This window comes from Ambystoma mexicanum, chromosome 4q (assembly GCF_040938575.1).
Source record: "Ambystoma mexicanum isolate Mex_15411 chromosome 4q, UKY_AmexF1_1, whole genome shotgun sequence".
NCBI lineage: Eukaryota > Metazoa > Chordata > Amphibia > Caudata > Ambystomatidae > Ambystoma > Ambystoma mexicanum.
Genome location: NC_090928.1, coordinates 762,285,720 through 762,304,804, shown reverse-complemented (window position 1 = coordinate 762,304,804; position 19,085 = coordinate 762,285,720). Strand labels below are relative to the sequence as shown.

At 43.1% G+C, this 19,085-nt stretch overlaps 1 protein-coding gene across 1 annotated transcript in view; it reads right to left on the bottom strand.

Moving 5' to 3' along the window:
• The window catches only part of LOC138467288 (uncharacterized), a 5,113,521-nt gene that overhangs the window by 1,843,776 nt on the left and 3,250,660 nt on the right, over positions 1 to 19,085 (bottom strand). Inside the window, exon 16 of the mRNA XM_069607285.1 lies at positions 4,951 to 5,016. Coding sequence (XP_069463386.1) covers positions 4,951 to 5,016 — 66 coding nt within the window. The remainder of the gene's footprint in view (positions 1 to 4,950; positions 5,017 to 19,085) is intronic.

The following is a 19,085-nucleotide window of genomic DNA, read 5'->3' as shown; positions in this document are numbered from 1 at the left end:
GTGATGCCACTGAAAAGTGTGACGTTGTGTACAATCTAAAATAAAAAATAAAAAAAGAATACTGTCTACTTCATGAATGCCTCAACCTCATCATCTCTCCCCACAGACATCACAATATTTACACAGACAGATAAATGAGTACTTCAATAATAAGCCTAGAGAATTCATAGTATGCTTCACTGTCTTTATTGAAATTCAAAACACCAGTATAACATACAAATCATTGAGGAACTACATCTCCCATTTAATATTTAGAGAAAATGTAGTCCCATTAATAAGAAACCCAAATAGTTTCCAACTCCCAATGGCATGCCCTTCCAGTTTTAAAGGTCCTTTCCTCAAGATAGCTCATCCTTTTTACTCACAGCTCGGAAGACAGATAAGTGACGCTTGATTTTGTTCTCTTATATATGCAGAATTTAAGGCTGTGTGTGAGGACACTTTGTCCAATTTATCATAGTACTCGTGCTGGGAGTATTGTAGGGACTTGGATGCTGCACATCTGTCTTTGTAACCGTCCCATCCCACTGCCCTGGCATTTAGCCGTTTTTTTTTTCAAAGTATCAGTTTTCTGTCTCCAGCTCTTGCTGATATCTTTGCTAAACAAGGTGAGAGGTGGTGCGCATTTTCTCATTCTTTCCTTGACAGGTAGGAGCAGCAGACTCGTATGGGAGTGGAGGACCAGATGACCTGGCAGAGTACCAATTCCTGTATACATTCTCAAGCCTCATCTACAGCATACCTGATAGCCCACAGTTACTGATGCCCAGACAGAAAAAAAGAAAACCTAACAAACACAGGTTAAGCATTCAGCAGGACTTATAGCACCCACTGGAGGTGGCTTGTGCCTCACACAGGGTGTGAACACCTTCATGAATATTTGTTCTGTGAATGTATTGTTCCCTTCTATGACCTGCTCTATTTCAGGTATCTTACATTAGGTCAATGACCTTCTCTGTTTCAGGTATCTTACATCAGGTCAGAGCTTAAGGCTGAATCGTCAGGCCATGAGGCTGAATGCTCCAAACATAAGGCAAATACTCAATAGTCAGAGGGAGACCTAGTAGCCAGCTTTAGAAAGATTCTAGTTTCCTCTCTGGACCTGACAGCGAGAAGGGCTGTGTCAGACTTTATGAAGTCAGTTCAGAAGAAGCTGTCCAGACTAGACCTGATGCTACATGCTGATAAAAGCAGCGCCATGTCGCCCCATCCTGCAATTGAGCAGGGGACAGCTAGTAACAAAAATCTGCAGAATTGGGTCACCAATCTAGGGGAAGGAACACACACACCTGAAACAGAGAAAACACATATATCCCTTCCAACTGTGTGATTAATAAAAGGGGAGGCAATCCTTCTCGCACCATGGACCCCTTCAACCAACAGAATCTGTCCGTCCTGTATAAGTTAAGGCAGGCTGGGCCCTCATACCTGGAGGAGCTAGCACAGCACCTCGGCTACGGGACAAGCAAGGATCTTAATCAAGGTGAGAGTGGGATGTTTGATCCAGATGATATTCTGCATCCCCGGTCGACTGAGAGCCTCCTGAAGAGTGGTAGAAAATGTCTACAGGAAGTTCAGGAAACCTCTGGACAAAGAGGTGAATTTCCTGCTAAGGGTAGACTTGGTGGACAAAGTCACTAATACTCCAGAAACAGAATCCAAGATTCTTGACTTTGTTGACAAACAATAGAAAGACCCAACAAAGTTAATGGAAAGGACTTTGAGATTGTGCCAAAATAAACTACAAGACCTAGTAGTGCATTTGACCAAAATCCTGGACCTGGAGGATGAAGCAAAACCGACAGTAGAACCTGGAGTTCCTGTGTCTCTGGTAGGTTGTTAAAAGAGTGCTATGTGCTTCTCGGCAACATGAACTGCTCCATATCCGCACAAAGGTGCAGGGGCATCCAACTGCAATTGGGCCCTAACCAAAGGCAAGTTCAGAAGTGGGCCCTGTAGCTAAGGTCAACTGTTGGGCTACCCCATTGTGAAAGGTGAGACCGCCCAGTGCCGGAAGAATACTAATAGGGTGAAAGCTAGCACAGATGTTTTCAGAACTGGAGACAAATCACAGGGATGCTTCGCTGATTCAGACTGTATAGTGGTAGAGTATAGAACTTTATGGACAACCATTTCACGACCCTGATTTGATTCTGCTTCACTTCTCTGACAAATATTTCAGCTAGTCCACAGAGAAATTCAAGAGTTGGCAAAAAGGGGGCTTAATACCTTTTTGAAGATGCAAAGTGGGTTTCCACAGCAACCTCTTTGCTATGACAAAAGGCAAAAAACTGAGAGCAGTACTACATTTAGAAAGTTCAACAAATGGGTATTTTATCACCATTTCAAAATGTAAGGCGTGCATCTGCTAAGAGACATGCACCTGCCAGATGATTAGCTGACAAGGTAAGACCTCAATGCTATATTTCTGATAGTATTGATTTTTTAGCAGCACTGGAAATTCCTCCAGCAGTGATCAAGTAAAGGGAATTCTACAGTCTGCTGTTTGGTCTGTCTTCTGCCCCATGATATTTCACCAATTCGTTCAAGCTACTAACAGCAGTCCTGAGAAAGAAGGGATTCCAGATGATCCTATATCTGGTTGATATTATTTCCATGTCCCAGGAAAAGGTCTGCCCTAAGAAGCAGGTTTTCAGAGGACGTACACCTGCTTCTAAGTCTAGGCTGTCTAGTAATTTGGGAAGTCACTGTTAGTCCCTTACTGTCATATGTAGTTTCTGATGTTTTTTCCGTTGATACCAAATAGGCTACTCTGAAGCTTTGAGAGCAAATAATGTACATCAAGAGATTTGTCTCCTGTGAATCAGCCTGGAGTTGTAACCAAGTTAATTTGTAGACAATAGGGTGAAATACTATATTCTCCTGCTGATGGACAACATCAACCACTAAGGAGACGAGAGATCTAAGATCTTTGATGCTATTGTGTGAATTCAGTGTTACCAGGACTTTCAAACTTGGTAGGAAATTAGAACTCAAGGTACCCCTGTGATCGCAGTGACCAGACAAGCACATCTTTCAGGAATTGAAATACATGCGTGGCCCATGTGAAATAGGCCCGTTTTCCTCCCGGGGCATAACACATCTTCCACCCTTTTTCAGTTGGCATCCAGATTGAGGTAAAAGCGAAGAAAATATATGAAAACATGGGGTCTTTCACTAGAGTATGGGTTTCACCCATTAGCCATGATCCCCACCCAAAGTTCTAAATCCAAAGAGGACAAAGGCAACCAGATGGATCCTAATAACATTTTAGACAGCATAAACCTGGTTTTAAACTCTACCATAACTTTCTATGTTGATAGACCTGCAAGGATATCTTCGTCCTCCGAGGAGGGTATGAGCCCCCAGGCTAGTAGTGGCCTGGAAGATTTCCGAAGTAGATGAAGATTCCAAGGGCTTTGAAGAGGGGCTGAAAACGGTCTTTTGGCTCCCAGATACTGCCAAGAGTTACCAGTCATCAAGAATGCCAGGAATAGCTGGCTTCTCAAAGGGACCTACATACCACCATAGTAGATGTAGAGCATATCTTGAATTTCTTTTACTGGCTAGCCGAAGAGGGCAAGGCGTATAAGATATTAAATTCTTATAGTTTAGTTATCTCGGCAGATCACAAATATGCAGATGGTGGCCCGGCCGGGGAGCATTTCCTGTTTTTTATGTTTTTGAACAGTGTTAGAATGGGATGTCAATGAAATTTTAGGTTTGTTCCAATCGTGGCCAAATGATAAGCAATCTTCCTTGAAGGGGCTGTTGGTGAAGTTAAGAATGCTTATATGCTTGATATTTTGTAAGAGGGTATAAGATGTTAGAGCTCCGAATATTGACAAGACTTTTTTTTCCAATAGAAGAATTTACTTTCCATAATTCTCAGAGAACAAAGACTGAGATTAAATCTCCTATGGGCTATTCAAACACAGCCTCATCTGTGCGTGGTGGAATATCTCAAACCTATGAAGAAAGGAAAACGGATAAAGAAAGGACTAAGGATCTTAGGCCATCTAGGTGTAGTAAATTATTTCTGTCTCTCGGGGAGTCCTAAAAATCAGTCTCCTCCCCACTATAACCAAATTGATTCATGGCTGAAGCAGGAATATATGTTACCCACTTCTAGCCTACTTGGTGAGGTTAAAGGATAGCCTACATGTTGCCGCCAAGTCAGGAGACTACTTTGAAGGAGTTCTACTGTAAACCAATTGAAAGAATGGCCTTGTTGGTCGTGAATAATCTTTGAATAGGCATAATACTAAGCCTCCAGTCACGCCATGGAATGCCGGGTTTCTATACATTTATATAGGAAATTCTTCACTTAAAGAATCAGAGACGAGTACTAACTCACCCAACGATGTTTATCATTCACTATGCTAGTAAATGCAGTTTGCTAACAGAGATACGATGAGTATTGAATTACTATCTTTGGTTTTGCCTCTCTATTTAAGCTTTAGGCAGTTTAACGTCTCAGCTCAATTGAGAATGATGTACAGTTTAACTTCTTGAACCTAAGGATGTGACTGTAGTTTTGTATAATGGTGTATGCATTTACTTCCCTCCCAAAATTCTCACAGAACATCGGCCCTAAGGATTATTGGCTGCATGAAGGAATTTTTGTTACTGTAGACGGTGTTGCAGAGAAACAAGCTTGTGCTGATGACTTTTTATGGATGGAAGGCGATGTAATTGAGAGACCATAATCACATGGGTTTCTTGTTAATGGGACTAGAGTTTCTGGAAAGGTTTAATTGGAGATGTACTTCTTGAATAAGTTGCTTTACATTGCGGCTCCGACCTTCAATTAAGAAAGTGAAGAATAAAACTCCCCTCCAAGCCTTTAAAAAAATAAACACTTTCTTTTACAACTGTATTGAAAATCTGCATTATAGCCAATCAATGAAAAGAAACTAATTGGAAAACATTAGGTTTCTTGTTACTTACGTTGTGCTCGCTTTCCATAACTGGCAATTCTTTTTGACAACTTGAATTTGACTGTTGAAACTGGCACTACAATAGACAAAATAAATATTGTGAATGTATTCTTAAAATTTTAGTTATAATCAATTACTATACTTCTCTCTCGAAACAAATCAGCATCTACTGTGCTAATAGCTTTAGCATTGACTTGAGAGTCTGCCAGATGAAAGATGGGGAAGAAAAATGGTGGCTTCAGTTGGATAAAATAGGGAGCAAAGAGTGAGAGAACAAGGGGTTTTAAGGGATTGAGGAGGATGTGGAATTAGGCAAAGTGGAACTGTCAGTAGTGAAATAAAGACTGGGAGAAAAATAGGGCCTCATTCCGGAATAGTTGGAATGAAGTCCATATTGTCAATTTAAGGGTGTGTAAATGTTTACGATAGTGGAACCACGACCAATGGCGGGGCAGAGCATACGCTGCACTGGGGCAGAGATATATTCCAGGGTCACACACTGTGGAAACAGAAAAATAATATGAGGCCGGGAAGCCCAGAAAGAAACACACCAACACAGGTTACAAAGAACATACAAGTGCTTTATTTAAAAGCTACAACAGTTACCAAAGTCAATTGACAAACGGATAGCTATTCGGCTCTCAGAGTAACATAACGAATCTCAACGAGGGTTCGATGCGTTAGGGAGAGACCACACATTGGAATACTTGGGTCTTATATACAATTTGTCCAGCCCTTGGCCAACCCTCTCGTGGGTTAACCATTCTGTGAGCCAGGCCTATGGGTTCCTTGCCAGGTCAATCCTTTAATATATGCATTTTGATTAGTTTCACTGATATAGTTGTACATTTACATATAGGTCAACGGTAGGACAAGGTCTCAGTTCGCGACACCGACAAGTGGCCTGCAGGCATATTAATTTATTCATGTGTACGGAGGTCACAACGGCCAGAATCTTACTCAGAATGTCATTCGGCCTCCATTTTGATGTTCAGGGTGACTTCCATATAACAAGAGAACCTAAAATGGCGGCTTGATCCAAGATGGCGACTTACATTACTTTCTCTAAGGTCAAGACCTTGCCGTGGAGTTTGTTCGCATATGATGTTTAGACAACTTGGCGTAGGCCAATACACATACAATTGTTACGATAGGAGGCATAATATTGTTTCAATTCCGGCAAACCCTCCTTTTGGCCTATGCCAAGTGCTACTATCATTTCTAATATCTTTGTAAATAACTCCATGCATTGGCGTCCATACATCCTGAATCATTATCCATAGTATCTATAGCCATTAGGTCGTTCATCAGAACCTCTTGTAACACAAACTCTTTAGATGCTGTATCTGGGGCATACATTTTGTGCCCTACTGTGCTCACTGCTTGAGCACAACATCCCCCTAACATTGCACATATACTAGGTAGACATTGGAAACAGCAACAAAGGAATAGCAGGATTCCCAAAATAACCAGTCTAACAGAAAGCACCTTCCAACCCCAGGATCGTAGAGAATCCCAGAACCAGGCGCTAATATTCCAATCTCCCACAGGAACATGCACTTCAGAACTAAGGATGTGCAAGTTCTGTATTGCTTTGAAAATTGTCGGTGAGGAATCTGGTACGAAAACACAGCAAGCGGACCCCACTAATTTGCATACTCCACCACGTTCTGCCAGGATGACATCTAATGCCATCCGATTTTGGAGTGCTACCAATCTTATTGCTTTTTGTTCTAGTGTCATATTGTAGAGTATATCCGTGGTCCGGTTGATGGTTCTCTCCAGAACCCTTGCTAGTCCCCTAATATTTTCAGAATTTGCTATCTGTCCCCAAAATGGCACAACTGATTTTGCTATATCTCCCAATACTTGCCCAGGGGTATCTCCGTTCTCGTCCCGCCGTGGGCGAGCTTTAGAAACTTCCAATGTACTAGCTATGAATACCCCAGGTAACAGGATTCCTAAATAACAGGTTCCCTGCCAAACCTTGGGCAACCAGGGAAATGCTAAATTACCACAAACGAAATAGACAGGCCCCCCTACATACAGAGGCCTGTTCTCCCCGGTCAAATTTACAATGTTCACACAACCTTCAAAATCTCCCATTGACCGAGTGCCATTTCTTTGTACGCAAAAGGGGACTGAATCGGGGCTATGATTAATAGAGTAGGAAGGAGGCACAGCGTCCTTATTGCCTATCGGAGCCATTTTAAAGGAAATTAGAGTTTGAAAAGGAAGAGATAGTTTATCAGATGGCCTAATAGAAGCAACATTAGGTTTACTTCTATTTGCAAAAAGCGAGCATCCCAGGGGAGTCAATTCACGTTTCTCAAAATCATTTAAATTAGTTCCATCAAAGTTCCCTGAGATGCTGTCATTCCAACGGCCAAAGAATAGTACTCTAAGAGAGGCATAGCAAGCAGTCGTTAAAGGTAAAGGGTGAATATACCATCCTAGCCCCTTGTTCTCATGTTGCGGTAAATGGGTACAAATCCAGCAATTACTCTTATTAAAAATGGCATGCGTTGAATTCATTATTATCATTATAGTATTATTATGGTACTTTCGTCTATGCTGGGAGTCTCTAGGTGACAAAGTATGAAGGTGTACAGAGGGAGTCAAAGCAGTAGGTACAATTTCGATTGGCAGTAGAGGTTTTAAAGGGTAAATATCTTCAAAGTACCAAAGTCCCACAGCAGTAAATATACAAATTCCAATTACTATTAACACAACACAGAAATACGTTTTCGGGGCCCAGGCACATTGTTCGTTGTCCGAGTTGGTCACCCCCTTATTTACAAGTCCAATGCGAGCAGCAGCAGTGGAGGTGGCAGGCATCGTAGTTTCTCAATCGATGACCCCAATGTTCGTTGCTGGCGACACTACAGTCGGGCGACTTCTTAGTCCTTCCCCAACCCTAGCCAGCAGAATCCCTTTTTTTTCCTTTTGTTCAAAAAGAACTTTCTTTTACAAGAGAAAACTTTCAATCACTTCTTCTTTTCAGATGCACAGGAAAGATCCGTGCCGTAGTTCTATTTTCTTCGTCGAAGGTCGTACCTGGTGGTACCCGGTACTGTTTGATCCGGAAATAAGGTGTCATCACTTCCTGAGGGAAGCAACGTATTGGAGGTGACGGAAGTCGCAGAACTTGAAACAGTGTTTTCCGGAAATGACCTTTTCAAAGAGTGCGGAGACGAAATGGACTGTTCCCCAAGCTCCACGGGCTCAGAGAAATTCTCCGACACACTCACAGCGCTGTTTGCTACTCCAGGAACAGAGATTGTAGCATCAGCGAGGGGTTCTGCTTCTTCTGTAACGTGTGGCGTCGGGTGAGGAAGTTTCTTGACATGTGTCGCGTGGATCCAATGGTTCTTTCCAGCCACCCGTACTGCTGTTTGGGTGACCAACAGCACCTGGTAGGGTCCCCGCCAGCGAGGCGCGAGACAGGAAGACCTTTCGTAGGCCTTCACTAGGACCCAACTTCCAGGCTGAATATCGTGTCCTAAGCCCGTAAACCGTACAGGTAAAGCTGATTGGACCTGATGATAAATGAGATACAAATTTTTAGTCAACTGGTTACAGTAGTCTACAAGCAATACATTCTCGACCTCTCTCAGGACTTTGGGCTTCGGAAGGCCCCAAATGTTAGCAGGTCTCCCCATCACTACCTCAAATGGAGAGAGCCCAGTCTTAGTTTGAGGTGTAGTACTCATGGCTAACAATACAATAGGTAAGGCATCTGGCCATTTCAGTTTGGTGCCGGCACATGTTTTTGCAAGCTTATTCTTTAGGATACCGTTATGTCTCTCTACCAACCCAGCACTTTGAGGATGTCTAGCCGAGTGAAATCGTTTTTCAATGTGTAACGCTGTGCATATCTGCAAAATTACTGCTGCAACGAAATGGGGACCGTTGTCTGAGCAAATTACCCTAGGTAGCCCAAATCGTGGAAAGAATTCCTTTACCATAGTCTTTGCAGTGGTCATGGCAGTAGCATCCTTAACGGGGAAAGCCTCAACCCATTTACTAACGGCACAAATAATCACAAGAACATATTTTAGATTGTTACACCGTTCCATCTCAATAAAATCAAAGTGGATGACCTTGAAGGGAACAGAAGGGGCCCCAAAGCTACCCCTTGGAGTTACTGTCCCCTTCCCCACATTATGCTGCAAGCAAATCATACAATTCTGAACATGTCGCTTTGCAATCTTCAAAATGTTATCATTCACCCAGACTTGTTCTAACATTTTCGTGATCTGTTGAGCACACACATGCGTAGGACTGTGTGCCATCGTAACCATCGCCAGCACATATGAATCAGGGAGCAACCATTTCCCTTCAGATGTATCCACCCAACACCCATCGTCATCCAGTTTCCCCATCCCTTCGGCCCACCTTTTAGATTCTTCTATTGTGGCATATCAGTTTGAATATCTCGCACAGACCCAATACCCTCATCCATTACATAGGCATCTCTTGTTTCCCTTAGTGCATACATGTCTGCGCTAAGGTCTGTGGCCGTTTGCCTGGCTATCTGGTCAGCAAAAGCGTTCCCTTTTCCCACATCATCTACGACCTTACGATGTGCTGCACATTTCATGATTGCTAACTGCCTAGGGAGTGAGAGTGCCGAGAGCAATTGCACTATCAGGGGACCATGCTGAATCTTGGTCCCATGTGAGGTTAGGAACCCTCTTTCCGACCAGAGCCTCCCAAAGTTGTGAGCCACCCCAAAGGCGTACTGGCTATCAGTATATATGTTTACTGTATGCCCTTCGGAGAGTTCACAAGCTCGGGTCAACGCTATAATCTCTGCCGCCTGCGCGGAATTATGAGGAATTCTCTTAGTTTCAACAACCGTACTCAAAGTAGTAACTGCGTAGGCAGCTGTAGATGTACCATCTGGGAGTTTGAAGCAGGAGCCATCACAAAATAGCTCCTCTTCCGCATTGTCCAAAGGAGTATCTATAAGGTCTATCCTGCCCTTCGTTTCCTGTTCAGTAGTATACAGGCAGTCATGTAATTCTTCGTCACCGCAGACAGTATTTTGCGGGAAAGGTAGGAGTTCAGCCGGATTAATTACACAACACCTCTTAATTTGAATGTGAGGGGCAAACAGAATTAATTCATACCTTGTCAGCCGTGCAGAGGTGAGGTGTTGCGTTTGGGTTTTATTCAATAGGACATCTACAGAGTGAGGTACCATCAAAATTAAATCATGGCCTAGGACCATTCCCTCACTCTGTTTTACAGACGCGGCAGCAGCAGCGACAGCTCGCAAACATCTTGGCAAAGCGCATGCGACAGGATCAAGGGCGGAAGAGTAGTAGCCGCACGGCCTATTCTTCCGTCCGTGTTCCTGTGTTAACACAGCCAAATCACATCCATCACATTCATGCACAAACAACACAAAGGCTTTGTCATAATTTGGAGTACCCAGAACCGGTGCACAGCATAACGCAGTTTTGAGAAGCTCAAATGATCGTTGATGTTCCGATTTCCATGGCAGCGGCAAAGAAATGCCCTTCTTTGTCAAAGCCATCGGTTTTATCACTAGTGAAAAGTTTGGGATCCACAACCTACAGTAAGAAGCCATACCTATTAAGGCTCTGACTTCCTTCTGTGTATTTGGAACAGACATGCCAGAAATGTGTTTTATTCTTTCAGTTGTCAATCTTCTCCCCTCCTTTGACAGGAGGTAGCCTAAATAGGCGACCTCCTGACAACAATATTGAAATTTCTTGAGCGAAGCTTTATGACCCTTTTCAGCCAGATGAATAAGCAACAATACAGTGCCTTCTTTACAAGCACTTTCAGAATCTGCAGCCAAAAGCAAGTCATCGACATACTGAAGCAGTGTACAAGTAGGTGGCAATTCAAGGGTATTAAGCTGCTCTTCCAAAGCTCTACTATAAATGCTTGGACTTTCAGTATACCCTTGAGGTGCACGAGTAAATGTGAACGAACGTCCTCCCAAGGTGAACGCGAACAAATATCTACTCTCCTTGTGTATAGGAATACTAAAGAAAGCATTCTTTAGATCCACAACACTAAAGTGCGTAGCTGTAGCAGGGATCATTGTTAGTATCGTTGTTACATCAGGTACAATTGGAAATTGTGGGGCAACAACTTTGTTAATAGCGCGTAGATCAATTATGAAACGGTATGGTATTGCATTGTCGCCTTTCTTGTATACAGGCAAAATCGGGCTGTTACATAAACTACCTGCAATCTCTTCAATCACTCCTCGATGCACAAAATCAGAGACAATGCACTTCAGAGCACGCTCGCCCTCAACTGATATTTTATATTGCAGAATGCGTGGTAGTGTAACTCCATGCTTCAAAACTATTTTAACGGGCTCAATCTGTAGCACCCCGACATCATTGTCGTCAACCGCCCATAAATATTCCGGAACACTAAACTCAGGAGGCAATGGTAGAGTCAAAAACTGAGAATTGGGATGTTGCTGTGGTGAAACCGTCAGTCGCACTCCGTCAGAGGAACAATGAATTACTGCATTCAGTTTCTTCAACAAATTTAACCCCAGCAAATTCTCTTCACAGTTCGAAGTTAGGAGGAAGGGACAATGGTCCGCAAAGGGATCCAAAGAAACAAGCACCGGCAAAGAAACCGGGCAAGCAATTGGTATGCCAGAAAACCCTACAGAAACATTTGTTTGCCCTGACAGTGGAATGTTTGGAACCTGGGAATGATCAATGGAGCACTTCTGTGCTCCAGTGTCTATCAAAAACTGATGTTTCCTATTCCCCACTAACAATTCAACGTAGGGACCTTTCTGATTAACGGGAATAGGTGAAGGTGACAAACCCTGCTTCGGGCAGTCCTAACGAAATAAAATGTCGTCGGAAGGAAGCTCTTCAGAGAGGTAGGCAGCAGAAGGGTGATCAAATATGTTTCTCGTGCCCACACTCGAAGTCTGATTTTCCCGTGAAAAAGGTTGCTGAGGATCTTGCGAGAACTGACCTCTATCAGGGCCCCCCGCTCCGGGGCGACCTCTAGGTCGTCTACCCATACTCCTGAATGCATTGTTTGACCTTTGGCGAAGGACGGGGCACTGTGCTCGCCAATGACCTTCCTGGCGGCAATAGGCACATTGATTAACATTCACAGGACCCAAAGGAGCGATTCCTTTTGGGACATACTGACCTCTGGTCTGTAAAGTACCTCCTCTGGGATTTCTAACAATTTGTTGTAACAATACCTTAGTCTTCAAATCTCCTTTCCTCTTCTCTATTTTTCCTTTTTCATTATTAACACGGTTCTCATAATACTGAGCCATGTGCAAAACTTCAGATTGGGATTTCACCTGCCAAGCGCTCTCAGAGGACATAATCTGTGGCTGGATGTCTGGCAACAATCCACGTACAAATTTGTCCACAAACAACCTTTTCCCAGACTCTGTGCCTAAGTCCTGTCCACTGAAGTCAGAGAATACCTGTTCGAATCTATTAAAGAACTCGGTGGCACCTTCAGTTTTTCCTTGGACACAGGCCGTAAGCTTGTCCCAAATAATTCTTTTCTCAGGAATTATGGTTTTCAATTTAGCGACAATTCTATCAGGCAAAGTAAGTATTACCTGAGGTGGTTTCTCACCAGCTGGTCTTTCCCCATCAAGCCTAGCCATATTAGCCCACGTATCTCCCAACCCTGGCACATCGTCTATTGTTCGAACCTGCTTCCATAAATCTACGGGCAGGAATACAGGGAATAGCAAGTCAATATCACTTAAGGTGAACACTGCAAAACGGACTCTATCTCTTTGTAGAATCCTGTCGGGTTTTTCCTAATATCGGGAATTGATTGTCTAATAGTGTTCACTTCCTGTCGTGAAAACGGGACGTGAACAAATTGCGATACATAATGTGCAGGGATGTCCACAGCGGGTGCACCAGTCCAAGCGTTAGCGGGAATCTCAACCTTTGGGACAAATGTCGGAGGAACCTCCCACATAGGCAACTGAGATATAGGTAACTCCGACCGCTTACTAAGCAACAGAGCCAGGTCGAGCGCTAAGGCAGTCGAAGAAGTGTCGGGCGAGAAAGCCCTTTTACAAATACCCAATAACTCTATAGGACAACTAACCTTCTTCCTTACACATTCTTCCTGCAGGTACTGTACCATTACCTGAATCACCTTCCTCTGCATTTCTACTGTATACTGACTATACGTGTCATATACTTCATCCGGCGGTATCGATGAATCCGAGATCCATCGAATCGCATCTTTGGTACAAATTCGTACTTCCTCAGGTGCCGATCTACAACACGGAAGGAACCGTTTCTGCACATACATACTGTCGTCTTCATCATCCTCATCCCGTAATTTCTCAAAGTCCCTCCTATACTCAAACAATCTCTCAACATGACCATGTACTTTCTCCTCTGTGTCCCTCGAAAGTGGTAAAGTATTTAGATCCCTCACCCCTTGTGGGAGATCCGTATTATGTAATCTACCCCACATTACACATAAATGAGTCCCCAAACCTTCGATAAAAACATTTTTCTCGGGAAAATTGCCCATATTTGATAATGTGGAAAAAACTTTAACCTGATCACCTTTCTCCATACAGTGCTTAGCCCATGCAAATAATTCCCGTTTCTTGTCTGCAGAAACAGTATTTCGAGTGACAATCTTTGACCCCGCACCCCGATCAACTTCAGTCAATACAGAACCACTCGGGAGCAGAGGTGTGGGCAAATTCAATGAGGGTGCAACTATCGGCGCAAGAGGAATGGGGTGGTAGGATAGGTGGAGGAACAACAACTAGAGGAATAGGAACAGTAGGTTGTACAGGGGGAACAGGAATAACAGCAGGAATGGGCAGAGCACCAGGGAGAGGATCATACGGAGGTGGCGCAGAGGCACCAGGCCTGCGTTCGTTTAACAATTTTTCAATAAATTCTTCGGAAGCATGAAAATCTTTAGAGGGATACATTTTCTGGATACCGAGTGAGAAAGCCCTATCCATATTTTTAACTGACTCCGAATGTTTTTCCTTATGATATAACAACGCCTTTTCGGCATTTGTTTTATGACGGCGTGCATCTTTATCCCTACTTTTAAGCTGCTGCAACGCTTCTTTTTTCCAATTCTGCAAAACATCAAATGCTGCAGGTCTGGCCTTCGTTTTTAGCAAAACCGATTCTAGGTATTCAATATGGGGGATCTCAAAACTACCATTGATTGGCCACTGAAATTCGGAGGCATGTCTGGTTTGTCTGTGCCAAATATCATTAAATACTATACTTCCAATGCCATACTTACAGTACATAGTACATGCCGGCGACCCCTCCTGTGGTGCCAGGCGGCTAAATTCCAAAGATTGTCGATCGCTGCGGAACAGAGCCCTAAAGCAGCTAGACAATTTCCCAGGCATTTCACAAAAAATTGGTGTTACCTGGTCAATAATTGTGTCTGCAGATACAATACGCCAAATTCAAATTGTCAGGGTTAAATTAAGAGTCGGGTCACGACTGCACCTGACCATACGGTTTGCCAAAGAACTTACCTAACAAATTTTACCTTGTGTTTGGTGGTTTCGACAAATCTGCCCGCCTCAAAAATGGACCCTCGTCAAGATGCTGTGTCAGACCACACGACTATCGGCCAAGGATCGGAACGTGCAGCGCTGCCGAGGTATCGCGTCTCGTTCGGTCGGGCCTGCAGTATCACACCGTCCGATCCCGGTTCGATAGTCTGCGTCAACCTTCAATGATCCGTCATCAATCTTGAGGGTCCCTGTTCGGGCGCCAACTGTGGAAACAGAAAAATAATATGAGGCCGGGAAGCCCAGAAAGAAACACACCAACACAGGTTACAAAGAACATACAAGTGCTTTATTTAAAAGCTACAACAGTTACCAAAGTCAATTGACAAACGGATAGCTATTCGGCTCTCAGAGTAACATAACGAACCTCAACGAGGGTTCGATGCGTTAGTGAGAGAGACCGCACATTGGAATACTTGGGTCTTTTATACAATTTGTCCAGCCCTTGGCCAACCCTCTCGTGCGTTAACCATTCTGTGAGCCGGGCCTATGGGTTCCTTGCCAGGTCAATCCTTTAATATATGCATTTTGATTAGTTTCACTGATATAGTTGTACATTTACATATAGGTCAATGGTAGGACAAGGTCTCAGTTCGCGACCCCGACAAGTGGCCTGCAGGCATATTAATTTATTCATGTGTACGGAGGTCACAACGGCCAGAATCTTACTCAGAATGTCATTCGGCCTCCATTTTGATGTTCAGGGTGACTTCCATATAAAAAGAGAACCTAAAATGGCGGCTTGATCCAAGATGGCAACTTACATTACTTTCTCTAAGGTCAAGACCTTGCCGTGGAGTTTGTTCGCATATGATGTTTAGACAACTTGACGTAGGCCAATACACATACAATTGTTACGATAGGAGGCATAATATTGTTTCAATTCCGACAACTCTGATTCAGTCAAGGGCAGGCTGTTATTAGCTTGCTCAGTGAGTGGTCCCCTGTGTTGCTGTCTGCATCATGAAGAAGCATCAAATTGTAAGAGCGGATGAGAGTGGGCTGTTCCTGCTGGCCTGCTTGCAGGCACTGGTTGTTTGCATTTGCCAGCTGCCCCTTGCTCCCTTTGTTTGCCGCCGACTGCAGTGGATCTTAAGCAGTTAAAGGAGATTGAATCAGTTGTATAGCCGGGAACAAGGGTCTTGAGGAGAAGGATGGTGGTTGTTACCTTTCCTGTCCTCCTTGGATTAGCTTTTTTTTCAACTCTGTGATTGATGCGAACTTTTAGTGAATCCGAGGGCTCTCTATCAAGGGGCTGACTAACTTGAAGTTGAACGGTGTTGGAAGCCCGCGTTGGCAGGGATCCCGTCCGGAGTTATTGCCAATATTACAAAGGCAAGGCAAGGAAAGACGATGATAAGAGGAGCCTGTGCTAATAGCGGGGGATTGTTCTTTTATAACCTTTTGCCATTTCCTCTTGGATGTCCATTGTACTGAGCCGGAACTCCAGAACTGACAACAGCCATTCCTAGACTGCTTGCACTGTACTACATCACTGTGATTGCAGCATCAGGCATTAAGGTACTTGTCAGGTTTAGGGCTCTGTGTGGGGGGATCATGGCGGCCCCTCGAGCAGTTGAGCGGGTCTCGCACAATTAAGCCCATTGCTCTGTCAAGAATTCAATAACTTAAGAACCTTAAGGCCTGAAAATTCCTAAATGATTAAAAGATCTAAAGAGCTAAAGATCTAAAGAACTAAAATATATAATATAGAGCATGCTTACTGCATGCCATCTAGATCTTTAACCATGAGGCCTTGTGTTGAGCTATTTGCATGATTTGCACAGGCGGGCTGCTTTCTTTTATGGTTGTATAGTTAGGCCCAGCTTTGTTTGATTGTGTAGGTGTACACCATTCTAATAATATGTTAACAGTACTTTATTAATACGTTGAAAGTCTAGATTTTCGATTTTGGTCTAGTTTTTATATTGTTTGGTATAAGCAGTATTTTGCACTTTAGTACCCCGCACTTTAGATGTCAGCAGCATATACCCAGTTATTCTGTTTGTCCCATGTACAGTCCTTGTGACACACATTGCACTCTCCACTCTAGCTTTTAGCTTTTAGTAGCAGTACCAGTAGCAGTATGCACTTTAGCTTTTAGTAGCAGTCTGTGATACAGAATTGTTTCTTAGATTACAACCGACCCTGGTTGATACTTGTATAAGCTGCTTTACATATTTTATGCACCTTATACTGTACTTTAGCTGCTGGTAGCAGCCAAACAGCTATCCAGTTATTTTTTTCTGCAGTCTTGTTACATATTTTGCACTCTGCATTTTAGCTCTTAGCTTTTAGCAGTAGTTTGTGACTCGAGGAAGACTAGATTAAAATCAGCATCTGTTGATTTATCATGACTAAGAGAAATGCTGTGAAATCTCCCCTTAATAGTGTGGCTGTTATACGTTCAGCCATTTTCACCAGCTGCATCGATGAGGCTAATGCCATGATAAGTGAAATAGCCACCCTACTATACAACATTAGTCAATTGTAGAGAGATCCCACTTTTATCGCCATCAAAATGATGATAGTTGGACATGTCCTGAGTTTCCGGTCTTACTCCCGCCCCCTTTTGATATACTTTGGTATAAACCTAATATAAATTTGATATAAAAAAAGATATACAAAATATTTGATATCGATTTTATATCAAATGTATATTTGTATAGGAAGTGGGATGTTAAAATCTTTTTTATATCTTTTTGATAAAAAATCTATATAAAGATGAGAGCAGTGGGCGACGGTGTTGCTTGGTCGAGCTCTGAGAGTAAAGTGAGTTCCGAAGACGGGACTGTGAATCTAGGGTTTTGCAGAGTGAAGCGGTAATGACGTCACAGAGGGGTTCCAACCGAGGCGATAGGAAGCGGATATCAATTTTATATCAAGTTTTTGATATCAATTTTATTGAACCCCATTAATTTTTATACAAAATTTAAATACATTTTCTATTATTTTTATATAAAGTTGGCATACAATTAATAAGAATCCGAATTTGTTTGTATACATTTTATTTATTTTAATAATTCCAAGAATGTTTGATATAAATTTTGATCTAAAGGGATGATTCTAAGGCTATGATGGCGTAGGGGGAGGGGCTTACAACCCAGATTTATAGCCTTTGTGCTAGGCCTGGTAAACACATGCGCTCTTTCAACTTTCCAGTGGCTTTTCAGGGAATGACAATTATGAACAGCTACAGTTACAATGATGGGAAAACACTCCCTTGAAGCCCAGGTGGCTCCGAGGATAGTTATACCCCTTATTGTCTAATGGGGGGTGATGAGCCGGAAGAGGGGCAGGACTTGATGGCGCAACGCGAGGCCAGTGTGATTCGTGAGAACATGTCTACACTCTGTTGGCAGCGAGCCGACGCTCACTGGTACGGGTAAGGGGCGATATGTTGGTTATTGCATTCAAAACATTCAGGAGCATGGGCCCATAACAGTTTCTAATCTGGAAATGGTGACCTGGAATAGCGAAGACGTGGTTCTAGAACAGCCTCTGGTTGTGATACCAGAGGTACCATCTGCAAACGAAGTGGGTTCTGATGACAGTGGATAGGAATTCATGGTTCCACAGGCGCCATGGCGCCGGAGAGGGACTTTGCCCCACTGGAGCATCGGGAAAAATGGGGGTCCAAGCGCCCTGGCTATCGGACAGCTTATTATCCGGTGGGCATATTTTAAAGCGGGCATTTGCATTTTGTAGGGCTCACAAATTAGCTATAGTTAATTGCGGGCTATACAACCTACAAATAATCCCTTTCTGAAAATGAAGCAGTTTAGACAAGGTTGTCCGATGTGTGTTATAAGTATCGCTGAGAAAACAGTTTGTAAGTGGTGGGATAAAGTATACGAAAGACAGTATGGTAGAGCAACCTGCATGGGGCCCTGTAAACTGACCTACAACGATTGAGACTGCATATGTTTTCATAAGTATTTAAACTTATTTGCAGGAAAGCACCAATTTAATGTGAAACCCACCACTGGATGTGCACAAGGATTATTGCTGGATTTACTTAAAGTGCATCCAAGTATTATATGTCCACGGCTGTTGTGTTATCTAAAAGCACCAACGCAGATATGCAGAAGGGAATGTAACAATCTTTTATGTATCGCAAACACCAGCCACCCGCTAATGGACTGTTAGGCAGAAACCTGTGCAGTTCCCTCTGGGACCACTGCAAAAGATTTAAGACTACAGGTGTTTGGCAGTAAACCCACTTGGTAGCAGTCTGTACCACACAGATTCACTTGGTAGCTGTGGCTGAGCAGTCAGACTTCCCTCAAGAAGAGTTAGGCAGTATACAGAGTATTCACAATAGGTCAAAAGAACACAGTAGAACAAGAAAACACTGACCAGAGCTTGGTGTAAAAGAGATATAATTATTTATTTAAAAACACATCTAATAAAACACACTGGCACTAATATCAAGCAGTTCAAAAACATGGTCACTAAAAGATATACACTCCCTTCAATGATTAGTTAGACAAGTCTTAAGTAAAGCAACACTTATTTTCAGACAGCGGTGAGCGCTTAACGAAGATGGCACTCTAATCAATCGGTTTAAA